The sequence below is a fragment of the Rhinatrema bivittatum genome, chromosome 2 (genome assembly GCF_901001135.1).
Source record: "Rhinatrema bivittatum chromosome 2, aRhiBiv1.1, whole genome shotgun sequence".
In the NCBI taxonomy this organism is placed as follows: Eukaryota; Metazoa; Chordata; class Amphibia; order Gymnophiona; family Rhinatrematidae; genus Rhinatrema; species Rhinatrema bivittatum.
In genome coordinates this window covers 807,800,795-807,814,883 of record NC_042616.1, presented here as the reverse complement: position 1 = coordinate 807,814,883, position 14,089 = coordinate 807,800,795, and the positions used below count along the sequence as shown (strand labels likewise).

General features: G+C 46.2%; 1 protein-coding gene across 1 annotated transcript in view; it reads left to right on the top strand.

The window, feature by feature from the left end:
- Positions 1 to 14,089, top strand: part of ZC3H3 (zinc finger CCCH-type containing 3) — a 777,623-nt gene that overhangs the window by 29,873 nt on the left and 733,661 nt on the right. The window contains exon 3 of the mRNA XM_029592180.1: positions 13,318 to 13,517. Coding sequence (XP_029448040.1) covers positions 13,318 to 13,517 — 200 coding nt within the window. The remainder of the gene's footprint in view (positions 1 to 13,317; positions 13,518 to 14,089) is intronic.

The window sequence follows — 14,089 nt, the reverse complement described above, 5'->3', positions numbered from 1 at the left end:
AAGCCCAAACTTGACCCTTCTGATCCAGCTAATTATCGCCCTATATCAAATCTTCCATTCATTTCTAAACTCCTTGAAAAAACTGTCAACAAGCAACTTACAGAATACCTTGAAGATAATCATATTCTTGCCCCCGCACAATACGGTTTTCGGAAATTTCATAGTACTGAGACTCTTTTACTTTCCCTGACAGACCACATTATCAAAGGATTTGAGAAAGGGCAATCATACATTCTTGCCTTCCTTGACATATCCTCCGCTTTTGACACCGTCAGCCATCCTATTCTCCTACAGCGGTTGACTGAAATTGGCATTACAGGCGTTGCCCACAACTGGTTCAATTCCTACCTCAGCAACAGAGATTACAAAATTCAATTAGGAAATCACGTATCCAAGGCCATCCCCCTCAACCGAGGTGTCCCTCAGGGTTCTTCCCTATCCTCTACCCTATTCAATATATACATCCTACCTCTCTGTTACTTCCTTTCCAGTCTAAATCTCCCTCATTACATATACGCTGATGATGTTCAGCTGCTCATACCCATCACCGACTCTCTATCGAAAACCATGGATTTCTGGAATGAAACCCTCCTCTCCATTAACAATCTCCTATCTTCCATCCACCTAGCCCTTAATACCACGAAAACTGAAATCATGCTCATCTCACCCCAAAACCAACCAATCCTCCCCCCTATTACGCAGTTCCAATTTGCCCAACAAGTCCGTGATCTGGGAATCATCCTTGATGGTCATTTCACACTTAAGAAATTCATCAATAACATACTCAAAGACGGCTTCTTTAAACTCCACACACTAAAAAAACTCAAACCCCTACTACATCCCCCCGATTTCCGTACAGTGCTTCAAACTACAATCTTCGCCAAGACTGACTACTGCAATTCCCTACTTCTCGGCCTACCCAACAATGCCATCCATCCCATTCAAATCCTGCAAAACACCACAGCCCGGATATTGACCAACTTACGTAAACATGACCATATTACCCCTGTTCTAAAAGATTTACATTGGCTTCCAATAGCTTCCCGCATACAATATAAGGCGCTCTCTCTAATCCATAAGGCCTTATACAACCCTGAAATGAATTGGTTTAACGATTCCTTCCATTTACACCAGTCTATTAAGCCTACCAGACATGCACACCTTGCAACCATGCCTATCCCTTCTCCTAAACTCTACAAACTTACTTCCACGAGAGCCCGTGCATTATCTATAGCCGGGCCGACCCTCTGGAATACAATGCCAGTTGACTTACGGCAAGAGGAATGCCTCAAATCTTTCAAGCGGAAGCTTAAGACCTGGCTCTTTGCTAAAGCATACACCTAATTTTTCACTCTTCCTATCCATTATATCCACCTTCCACTCTCCCCTCTACTTTCCCCTTCACTGTCCCTCTCTCCCCTCCCTCTTTCCCCCTCCTACCTCTTTCCCCCGCTCCTCCCTCCTTCTCAGCTCTCCTCTCTCCTCCTCCCCTTTCTCCCTCACTAGCCTGCCTGCACTTCTTAGTCTTTATTTTCCATTGTACATATGTATATATTTGCAAACGTTGCTATAATATAATTTAATGCAAACTTTCCCATGTTATCTCCCACCCCCTTTTAATACCTTGTTCGCATGTTTTAATCGTTCAATGTAAAGCGCCATGCCTAGCGCCAGTTTATGTTACAATGTGAACCGATATGATATCCTGGATGAATGTCGGTATATAAAAATTTTAAATAAATAAATAAATAAATAAATATGCAAATAAGTCCAAGTGTTACAAATTTCCCTAGCCACATTTGGCATTGGAAGCATGAGAAGAACGTTTACAGCGTTCCATTTTAGCCCTGAAATCAGTTTTAAGGGAACAGGTAATGCTCTCCGAAGAGCGCACAGTATGTACCTAAAAACGCAATGTCTATCTACCATGGCCATCTGCCCAGCTAAGTCACCCCCGCTTCCATTCTGGCTCCTATTTTTCATTGTAATGCGCTGGCGACCCCAGCTGACTCCTGGACTCTCAAGCCAGTGAGTGCTGCCAGCTGAGTTTGTACGTTGTGCCAGAATTTTTTCACCATAGGAAGGTGCTCACCACATGTGTATGTGTGTGGACCTCTCCGGCCACATCCTCTCCCACCGTTTGAATTAGCAGAAGAATCAAATTTACTGGGGAGGGAAAGACTGGGGATCTCGATAGATTGAAGCAGTAGAAATCCGTTTCATGGAAGTATTTTCCGAACGTCCCAATCTTTCTATTGAGGTTAATGTTCTGGAGAATCCGTTACTCACAGCAAAATGATCCATAGCTGCAATCAGCTGAAAGTAAAGAAACGTTGAGTGTTCTGGCAGGTTGTATTCAGAAGCCAAACTGAAGAAAGATTTCTCGTTTCCATTTTTCCCCACAATTGAAAATAGAAACCTGTTCCACTTTGTTTTCCAGTGTTCATTTCCAAAGCAAGCAAAGATGTTGAGCTATTGGTACTGCAGTTTAGACCAGAAATAGGAGAAATAGTTTCCTAAGGAATTTGAATGAATTTTCAATCAGATCTCCTGAGCGTAAGAGTCTGAGCCATTGTAGTGCTGATGCTATAGATCTGATGTATTTTAGGAGCCTGGGGAGCAGCTGCAATTCCCGTCCGTTTTAAGAAGTCACCTGCATAGAAACGAAAGGGGTAGGAGCCTGGTCTGAGCAGTGAATCCCCAGGAGCCCTGGAGGCTGCTGAGAGGGGGGGGGGGGGGGTGCTGGCTGTGCCCCACAGTAGCCACATATGGAATGCAAGTGGATATGGTTCATAATGCATATTGCTTGCTTATTGATTTCATTTCTATTCTGCCTTTCTGTTGCTTCAGAGTGGATTGCATTCAGGTACTGTAGATGTTTCTCTATCCCCAGAAGGCTCTCAATCTAAGTTCGTACCAGGGGCAATGGAGGATGAAGTGACTCTACCAAGGTCACAAGGAGTGCCAGCGGGATTTGGCTCCTCTGGTCCTCGGCCCCGCTACTCTGACCATTTGGCTACTCCCCCACTTGGCCTAAACAGTATAAGGACCCTTTCTCCTTAAGGGGGAGGCATTGGAAGGGATAAAAACAATTTTATAGGCCAGCTCAAGGCAGGGGACCTGGGTACAATTCCTGGGTCAAGTCTTCCACTCCCTGGGCTAGCTGAGGATGCAGTAGAGGTAGCGCTTACGGCCCCTGAGAGATTAGAGAGTCCCAGTCATTGCCCAGTGGTGGCAGTTAATGGCTGGATTTAGGGCCAAAGACTGGACTAACTGTGGGAGGGAGAAGATGAAAAATCCCCCCAGGTAGTCGTGAATGAAGTCTCATGACGCTGGATCCCAGCCGTGTTCCGATGTAGCTGGAAGCTTTTATTTGTAAGAATTGTGGTGTTGGCATTGCCCTTGTCTGTACATGGAAACGGAGAATATGAGAGCAGATGAGGACCGCAGTGTCTCAGCTGGTCTGCCCATTCCTGATGCAAAAGCACAGTGCCTATCTGATCTTCAGGCTTTACCCTCAGATCTTCTTAAGAACATAAGAAATTGCCATGCGGGGTCAGATCGGGGATCCATCGAGCCCAGCATCCTGTTTCCAACAGAGGCCAAAACTAGGCCACAAGAACCTGGCAATTACCCAAACACTAAGAAGATCCCATGCTACTGATGCAATTAATAGCAGTGGCTATTCCCTAAGTAAATTTGATTAATAGCCGTTAATGGACTTCTCCAAGAACTTATCCAAACCTTTTTTGAACCCAGCTACACTAAATGCACTAACCACATCCTCTGGCAACAAATTCCAGAGCTTTATTGTGCGTTGAGTGAAAAAGAATTTTCTCCGCTTAGTCGTAAATGTGCTACTTGCTAACTTCATGAAATGCCCCCCATCCTTCTATTATTCGAAAGTGTAAATAACCGAATCACATCTACTCGTTCAAGAGTTCTCATGATCTTAAAGACCTCTATCATATCCCCCCTCAGCCGTCTGTTCTCCAAGCTGAACAGCCCTAACTCTTCAGCCTTTCCTCATAGGGGAGCTGTTCCATCCCCTTTATCATTTTGGTTGCCCTTCTCTGTACCTTCTCCATTGCAATTATATCTTTTTTGAGATGCGGCAACCAGAATTGTACACAGTATTCAAGGTGCGGTCTCACCATGGAACGATATAGAGGCATTATGACATTTTCTGTTCTATTAGCCATTCCCTTCCTAATAATTCCTAACATTCTATTTGCTTTTTTGACTGCTGCAGCACACTGAGCCGACGACTTTAAAGTATTATCCCCTATAATGCCTAGATCTTTTTCCTGAATGTTAACTCCTAAAATGGAACCCAACATTGTGTAACTACAGCAAGGGTTATTTTTCCCTATATGCAACTCCTTGCACTTGTCCACATTCTTGTCTAAGGATTCTCAGCCTGCTCCTCATACTAACCATTTAATTGATTCAGTGGTTAGCGTTAAGTCATGTAAACGTGAATATTTCTGCCAGGAGCTGGGAAGGCTGACTTCCGAGCTTCCCTTTACTAGTGTGTTGCCTTCTTCCACAGGAGCACGAAGCCACTTCAGGGCAGGGGTGGGGAGCGTGTGAGAATGTCAGCGGTGGAGAGGAGAGAATGGGGAACACAGCATGCTGAGGGGCAAGCTCCCGTCTCCCTCCTCATCAGCTGCAGGGGGATCTTCCGGGTATATATTGTTGAAACTAGTGGTCCCCAAATCTGTCCTGGGGGACCCCCCAGCCAGTCTGGTTTTCAGGATCTCAGCAACGAATATGCATGAGAGAGATTTGCATGCCCCACCTCCATTGCATGCAAATGTATCTCATGCATACCCATTGCAGTTGTCCTGAAAACCTAACTGACTAGGGTTGCCCGAGATTTGGGGACCACTGAACGACTCCCAGCTTGAGTGGTAGTATCTCCCAGTATGGAAGTCAGCATGGTGCACCCAGAGAGGGTGATTTTCTAACAGTCTGGTTAGGGCAGAAGTCCATGTGGTTTTAAAGCAGTTATGCACAGAAGTCCATTTTGCAAATGAATGGGTGTGCACAGAAGCCAGAGCGGCATGCACGCCCACATTTCCGCCTGCTTGGAAGCACGTGTGCATGGAAAATTGAAAGTATGCATGCAAATGGTTTTCCTGCTTCAGGAAACATCTCTTTCCAGTACATGGAAAAGTGCAATCAAATGCCCCTGGGCAATTTTCAAAGTCCTTTTAAAAAATTCAGCCTGTAGTCTGGACTTTTTTGACCTGTGTACATTGCTTTGCATTTGTCTACATTAAATTTCATCTTCTGTTTAGATGCTCAGTCTCCCAGTCTGACAAGGTCCTCTGGTAATTCCTCAAGTCAGCTTGCGGTTTGACCAGTTTGAATAATTTTGTGGCATCTGCAAATGTGTCCACCTTGCTCTTTATTCCCTTTGCGAGGTTATTAATAAATAGGTTAAACAGCCCCAGTATAAATTCCTGGGGCACTCCACTATTTACCTCACTCCATTCTGAAAACTATTTATTCTCTGAGGACAAACAGGATGGCAGTCTTCACACATGGATGACATCATCTGATGGAGCCTGGCCTGTAGAAACTATGTTAAAGTTCCCAGAACTCATTGGGCATGCCTACGCATGTCATTGTACCATGTGTCCACGTGGGATCCCTTCACTCTCTCTTTTTCTGCGGAGCCCTCTGTTCATGGTTTTGCCTCACACTCCTGGTCTGGGCTTTCTTCTTGGAAGTTTTCATAGCAAAATGTAGTTTCCAAGCCACAGTATCATTCAGGGGTCCCATGGACTTCTTTTCACTTGGATGCAGCTCCATCACTGCTCTCTACATTAAAGGTGGGGATGGAAGGGAAATAGAACCAAGAGCTAAGAGAAACAGATAAGTATGAGAGAAAATGTGTGAAGCTTGCTGGGCAGACTGGATGGGCCGTTTGGTCTTCTTCTGCCGTCATTTCTATGTTTCTATGTTTCTATGTTTTCCTTGTAGCTGTCCCTAGGTAAGTTTTTTCAGTGTTTCGATTAAGTTTCATTTCTCATCATTCCCCTACCAACTTTGGGGTCATTCGGTGCCTTTTGGCCATCAGTCCTTTGCTGCCATGGCATTAGATTTTGCGTCCCTTTTGTTTCGGTCTGACACGTCTCCTGAGTTTCAGTGACCATGTGTAAACGGACCCCATGATAGATGTGTCTGTAACAGATATGGGTGCTCTTAGTGCTGCGGTGCAATTGATGCAACCTCGAGGGCGAACCCCTGAGGCCCACGCCGGTGCTGGCAAATGCGCCCTGTAGTGAGACAATCTGGAGCTTCACCTTTATCAGCCGCCTTCTCCGCAGGTTGGGCCCTTGGATTCTGGCGGTGGCAGGACTTAGGTGGGTCCCTAGGGCAGCGGTGGTGGCTAAAGTTCAGAGACACACCAGAGAAAAGGTACAGAGCAGGCTTATGGAAGTCAAAGGAGAGTCAAGGTCTGGGCTTGCAGTTAGCAAGAGTAGTTATGTCCAGACTAAAGCTCAGGTCCATGCAGCAAGCAAACGTGATTAGGTCTAGGCAAGAGGCCAGGTCCAGAGCAGCAAGCTGAGGGAGATGTGGACACACAGGAGACACTGAGGATGGGAACAAGGAAGACAGGCTGGACGAGGCTGGGCTGGAAGATGAGGCAAAGTAAGGCTGGAAGAAGGAACGAGGAACAAGAATGCTGGCAACATATACTGCAGGAAATGCAGGAGACCCGTTGCTGAAAGTTCGATCTGGATGTCCGAAAAGCCTTTTTAAGGGCTGAAGTCTAATGTCATCCAAGGGCTCAGTGGCCTGTTTCACGCTGCGGGCCCTTTAAATCTGGATGGCCAGCGTGCATGCACACCTAAGCAGAGCAGGACGAGTACGAGGATAGCAGCATCTGTACTGCGTGAATGAGGCCCACTGTTACGGTGTTCGGGGGGTGATTGTACCGACTTGCGGGGATGTCCTGTGAACTGACAAACGTAAGTGTCCTTTGCTTGGGGGTATTGCTTGATGTCCCTGGTTGTCGCAAGTGTGCGACCATGATGCAGAAAGGATGCCTGCTCGACTGGAACTTACAGAAAGACTCTTTGGGTACTAGAAGACCAATCTATTGGCATAACAGGTACCAACACTGAGGGGCCTCAGACCACAAATGGAAGGAGTGTCTTTGGCATTGGGGGTGGGCTGTTGGTTCCCTTAATGCCTCCAGCCAGTAGGGAACCCAGAGACGGGCCATTGTCTGACACTTCCTGCTTGAAGAAGGTGTTGGGTTCCATATCTTCGACTCCGGCATTGAGGAGATCTCATGACGAGCATCGAGGGGAGCCAAAGAAGAATTGACATTGATATATATCAATGCCAGGAATGGGGACAGTCCAGCATCCATCCAGAATTCCCCTAAGCAGTCCCATGGTGAGGAGAGCTCATCCTCTGAGTATGCCTTGTGATACTCTCCACCACTCCTGGTGTCCACTACAAACCACCTCTTGGTTCCAAAGAGGATGCGGTCACACCTCTTGCTTCCCTGCAGCACCTTGAAGAAGGTGCTGCAGGGCCTTGGTGCTGGGACATCAACGGCACCAAGGTAGGCATCGTCTGCCCTTGAGATGTGCTTGATTTCCTCTGGGTGCTTGCTGGTGATACATCGGTGCCAATGCCTGTGCCTCTGCCCATTCTGGCACCAATGCCTAGAGGGGCATTGGGGTCAGTGGATGCCCGTCCATTGTTGATCCTGAGTCGTCAAAGTTCCTTGGGGTCCCGGCCAAAACAGACAGCTGCTCCGGTCTGAGACCCACTGGCTGAGGACAGAACACTGAGAGAGTCCTCTCCGGCAGACCCAGATGAGAGAGACTCTGTATTAAAGGGGTAATGGCTAGAACTCTGTGGATGTTCTTGAAGAGATGTTTACTGGTCTCCCCTCCAGCCCTTCTCCTCCACTAGATAGAAGGAAATTCCTGCCTGAGGACCTCTCTTTTTTTTTGTGGGGGAAAATGGTGGAAGTCATTCCATTTAAGTTGCAGATGGAGGAAGAGTCCAGGACCAATATGCTGAACATCCTCCAGTTCATGAGAATTGTGGCAGTCCCAATGCATGAAATCCTTCAGGAGGTGCAGATGAGGATGTGTAAGAAACTCCTTTCTGTGGTTCCCGTGAATAGGAAAGTGGACATGATCTGTTTTGTCCAAAAGCAACAAGGTTCAACAGATTCGCATTCTGTTGTTTAGGCAACTGCCAAACCAATCTGTGGTTGCTAAATCTGTTCTAAAAAATGCCACGAAATCTAGAACCCATTCCTCAATATCCTCAGGGAGGGATTCTAGAGCTATGGGTACTGTTAGGAGAAAGGGTCTTACAGAGTGCTATGCTAAATATTCCGTATAGCATCCTACCAGCTCTTCATGGGCCAATACATGCAAGACATGCTAAAGCAAGAGCAGGAATGGCTTAGCAGCTTCATCAAAAGCAGCAAGACTCCCTCCAGATAAGGAAACATTGTGGACAAAGGGTTGAAGTGTGGAAAACACGGGGTCCATTTGACCTGTGATGAATTTGAGGCAGCATCGAGAGTCTCTATGGGGATGAGGGCACACAGATTTGCTTGACTGTGAGCCGTAGATCTCTGTTTGGAAGTGCAAGAAAGACTTGCTGATATACTGAATACAGGACAGAATCTCTTCAGAGATTCTGTCCTGTATAGAGGACTGCTCGCTACATTAATGATGGGGGTGGAAGGGAAGGGAAATAGAACCAAAAGGTTACTAAGAGCCAAGAGTAACAGATAAGTATGAGAAAAAAAAAAAGGTGCGAAACTTGCTGGGCAGACTGGTCGGGCCATTTGGTCGTCTTCTGCCGTCATTTCTATGTTTCTATGTTTCTATATAAGGTAAGGGATGCGGTAGCACAGATCCATGATCACTGTGCTGTGCTCCAATAGCTCTCCACTGCCACTCCAGACTTGGGCTCCTCATCCAGGAGTTACCTGGGGCTAGGGCAGAGGAGGCACTATCCTCTGCCCCCCTCGGCCCCTTTTGCAGCAGGTGCCTTGTGCCTGTTCAAGGTAGCAGAGGGCACTTAAGCCCTAGTCGGCAACCCATTCAACAACTGGGATGGGGTTTTGACTGGATTGCAGAGAACATAGCCAAGATCCTGGAATCCATGCCAGAGGTCCTGTCAGTTGGGGAAAGATACAGTTTTCTGTAAATTGGTGGCCCTATATAACATCGGACGTGTGGGTCCTCAGCATCATCAAAAGACATTACAAATTAAACCTATTGGGTCTCCCACTAAATTAACCCCCCAAGACCTATCTTGGGATTAGTTACCAGATCAGGAAGTGCTTTTACGTTAGCTCTCCTCCCTCTTAATGGCCAGAATGGCCGAGCCTGTTCCACCAGGGCAAAGAGGAAGGGGATTTTACTCTAGCTATTTCCTTATTCCAAAGAAGACGGGGGGATTCTGTCCCATCTTAGATCTAAGGGCCTTGAACAAATTTATCAAAAAAGAAAAGTTCAAGATGTTTCCCCGGGCATCTTAAACCCCTTTCTTCTAAAAGCAGAATGATTTTGCTTTTGATCTCAAGAAGCAAATCTCTCATAGAGATTTTCTCTGGTCACGGGAAATATTGCTGATTCATAGTAGGAAACCGCCACCTCCAGTATCACGTTCTATCATTTGGCATGGCATCTGCTCCACGTGTCTTCATGAAATGTCTGGCCCTGGTGCCAGCACACTTATGCAAACTGGACAATTGGCTGGTCAAGAGCCCATTTCAAACAGGAGCCAAAGAATCGATGCATATGACCATCTGGATGTTGGTCTCACTTCAGTCTGTTGTCTCAATAGGAGTTTATTGGAGCTCAGCTAAATATGACTCTGGCAAAAGCCTTCCTTTCACATCAATGGGCCACTGCTTTGATAGCTGCAGCGGAAGAGAATAAAATACAAAAAAGACTTGTTGCCAACAAAAATCTTGTTATTGTGCCCATTGGCATTAATTTTGTTCTTGCTCATTTTTTTGTTAGGGGCTGCCTGTAGCTAGAGATTACCCATGTGTGAAGACTGCCATCCTGCTTGTCCTCTGAGAAAGCAGAGTTGATTACCTGTAATAAGCAGGATGGCAGTCCTCACAAAACCCACCCACCTCTTTGTGGAGTTGGTTTCTCCAAAACATTTTTCTTTTTGCTAAATGATGAGACTGAAGGGATCTTGCATGGACACGTAGTTTTTCCGTGCTAGGCTCCATTGGATGATGTCACCCATGTGTGAAGACTGATAATGCGCTGTCCTTTGAGAACCCCTGTTACAGGTAAGCATCTCTAGCTTACTCTGTTTCCTATCTTTTAACCAGTTTCTGACCCATCGAAGGACATTACCTCCTATTCCATCATTTTTTTAATTTCCTGATGAGTCTCCTGAAGGACTTTGCCAAATGCCTTCTGACAGTCTAGATACACTACATCAACTGGCTCTTCTCTGTCTACAGGTTTATTTACACCTTCAAAAAGTTCTAATAGATTGGTAAGGCCTTCACTGTTGGTTCTTCCCATTAATGCAGGTCTGTCCATATGTTGAGTGATTTTTTTTTTTAACAATATTTTCCACCATGTTGTCCAGCACTGATATCGGGCTCACCAGTCTGTAGTTTCTTGGATTACCCCTGAATTCCCTTTTAAAAGTGATACCCTCCAGTCTTCATGCATGGTGCTGTTTTTAGTGATAGAACTGTTTATGGTAATCTGTAATCTTTCATAACTCTCTACAGTGTATACCATATGGTCCCGGTGATTTGCTGCTATTAAGCTTGTCAATTTGATCACCTTCCAAGAATGGCTTGGGTATAGGTATTTCCACCAACATTCTCCTCAGTAAAGAACAGAGCAAAGAATTCATTCAGTTTCTCTGCTACTTATTTTTCTACTCTGAGCACACTTTCAACCTCTTGGTCATCTAGTAATCCAGCGGACTCCTTCAGAAGCTTCTTGCTTCTGGTGTACTTCAAAAAGTTTTTCTACTAGTTTTTGCTTCTGTGGCATGCTTATTTTCCTTAGAAATGCCCTGTATTTATTCCATGCTTTTTTGAATTCAGACACTGTTGTTGACTCCACCAACTCCACCACCCTCTCTGTAAAAACGTATTTCCTTAGATTACTCTGAGTCTCCTTCCTTTCAACCTCATGCCATGACCTCTCCTTCTAGAGTCTCCTTTCCATTGAAAGAGGCTCATACAAATATAAGAAATTGCCATACTGGGTCAGACCAAGAATCCATCAAGCCCAGCAACCTGTTTCCAACAGTGGCCAATCCAGGTTACAAGTACCTGGCAAGTACCCAAACACTAAGAAGATCCCATGCTACTGTTGCTAGTAATAGCAGTGCCTGTTTTCTAAGTCAACTTAATTAATAGCAGGTAATGGACTTCTCCTCCAAGAATTTATCCAAACCTTTTTTTAAACCCAGCTTCACTAACTGCACTAACCACATCCTCTGGCAACAAATTCCAGAGTTTAATTGTGTGTTGAGTGAAAAAGAACTTTCTCCGATTAGTCTTAAATGTGCCACATGCTAACTTCATGGAGTGCCCCCTGGTCCTTCTATTATCCAAAAAAGTAAATTACTGATTCATATTTACTCATTCTAGACCTCTCATGATTTTAAACACCTCTATCATATCCCCCCCTCAGCCATCTCTACTCCAAGCTGACAAGGCCTAACCTCTTTAGTCTTTCCTCATAGTGGAGCTGTTCCATGCACTTTATCATTTTGGTTGCCCTTCTCTGTACCTTCTCCATCGCAATTATATCTTTTTTGAGATGCGGTGTCCAGAATTGTACACAGTATTCAAGGTGCGGTCTCCACCATATCTCCCCTATCTCACCTTTGCTCCAGGGTGTGAATGTTTAGATCTTTAAGTCTCTCCCCCTATGCTTTAGAATGAAGACCACTGCCCATTTTAGTAGCCTCCCTCTGGCCCGACTCCATCCTGTTTATATCCTTTTGAAGGTGCAGTCTCCAGAATTGTACTCAGTATTCCCAGTGAGGTCTCACCAGGGACCTATACAGGGGCAGTATCACCTCCCTTTTTCTGCTGACCACTCCTCTCCCTATGCAGCCAAGCAGCTTTCTGGCTTTCCCCGTCACTTTATCCACCTGTTTGGCCACCTTAAGATCATCAGACACAATCAACCCCAGATCCCGCTCTTCCTTTTTGCTTAGAAGAATTTCACCTCCAATACTGAACCTCTCCCTTGGGTTTCTGCACCCTAATGCATTACTCTACATTTTATAGCATTAAATCTGGCTGAGTGTCGCTAGATCCCCCCTCGTGCTTTCCACACCTTTCCTGGCTGTCCACCCTGTTACAGATTTGGTATCATTGGCAAAAAGACGAACCTTTCCCGATTAATCCATCCATTATGTTGCTCATAAAAATATTGAAAACAACTGGTCCAAGGCCAATCCCTGAGGCCCCACCACTAGTAACAATCCCCTCCTCAGAGAGACCTCCATCTACCACTCCCCTTCGTCGCCTCCCACTCAGCCAGTCAGTCACTCTGGGACCCATACCAAGGGCGCTCAGTTTATTTATAACTCGCCCATGCGGAACCGTGTCAAAGGCCTCGCCGAAATCCAAGTGCACTGCGTCTAGTGCTCTCCCTTGATCCAGCTCTCTGGTCACCCAGTCAAAGAAATTGATCAGATTCATCTGACAAGATTTACCTCTGGTAAAACCAATGCTGCCTCGGATCTTGCAATCCATTGGATTCCAAAAATTGCACCATCCTCTGTTTTAGCAGCGATTCCATTAGTTTGCTCACCACGGGGGTCAGAGTGTTTGCTATGCTTTTCATGTAACCTGTTCTCCTTTGGATGTGTGCTCCATTTTGTAAAGGATGTCCTCTTAGCTTTAATTGCCTCCTTCACTGCACCATTTAACCACGTTGGTAGCGGATGGGTTTTCCTTTGACCTTGTTTGATGCATGTCATACATTTTTCTTTGAGCTTCCTGGATGGCATTTTTAAACAATCTCCATGCCTCATGCAGATTGCTAACTCTTGTAAGGGAGGCAGTTTGTGCTCATTTACTGGAGCGGCCTTCAAGCCGGGGGGGGGGGGGGGGGTTGGGCTGCAGTATCGGACTGGCATTGCCTATGTTATTACCTTCTTTGGCTGTAGGGACTGCAGGAGTTATTAACAAACCTGCTCTTTGAGTCGTCTTTAATCTCCCGACTCCTGGAGATGGATTGCATTTTCCCCAGTGCTGTTGCTGATGTTGGGATCGGGGGGTTTGATGTCTGCGCTTTTTTGTCTTTGCAGTTCTCCAGCTGACAGGAGGCCAAGCTCTTCCTCTCCAGCAGGGACCGTGAAAAGTCGCTACTATCTGAGGAGGAGAAACGCCACCCGGGGCAAGTCCCCCCAGGCAGTAAGGAGAACCCCTTCCAGAGGGCTGGTTCAGATCACAAAGCACCGGCTTCGCCGCCTGCCCGCTCCCAAACAGCACGTGCCTGTGAGAGAAGGTAAGGAAAGAGGCCCGGCCGCACACGTTTCCGCGCTTTCACGTTCAAACTTGTTCCCTGCGCCGGGCTCAAACCTAAACGATGAGGCATCCAAGCTGTGTTGCCTGACTTTGCCTTCAGGCTTTAATGAGAGCCTCGTATTCCATCAGAGTAAATTGATTTTGCAACGTTATCACCTTCTGATCAGTTTTCCTTCCCAAAGGCATGGAAGTCCTTGCTGCTCTGGGCTGTGTTTAGGGGACATTGTAAATTTCGCTGGATGCATACTTTGCCTCTGCTGCTGCTGCTCAGCACCCTCCACCTTTCATGATCCCTCATGCCCCAGCAGGGAGGCAGTAGTATCCCTGGCCAGATGTTGATGGCGTCTTGTTGGGCTCATAGAGGTTCCATAGCCAGCAGCTTCTCAGCTTGCCTGTGGCTAACTGCTATCTGAACCTCGAATCTTACTTGTAAATTCAGCTTGAAGGCTCCTTCCTATCCCTGCTGCTGGTGCTGTTCATGTTTGATGCATTTTATACAGCCGCTGATTCCTGCAGGGAGATGCATTTCTACTATTCAGAATGGTGGAAGGT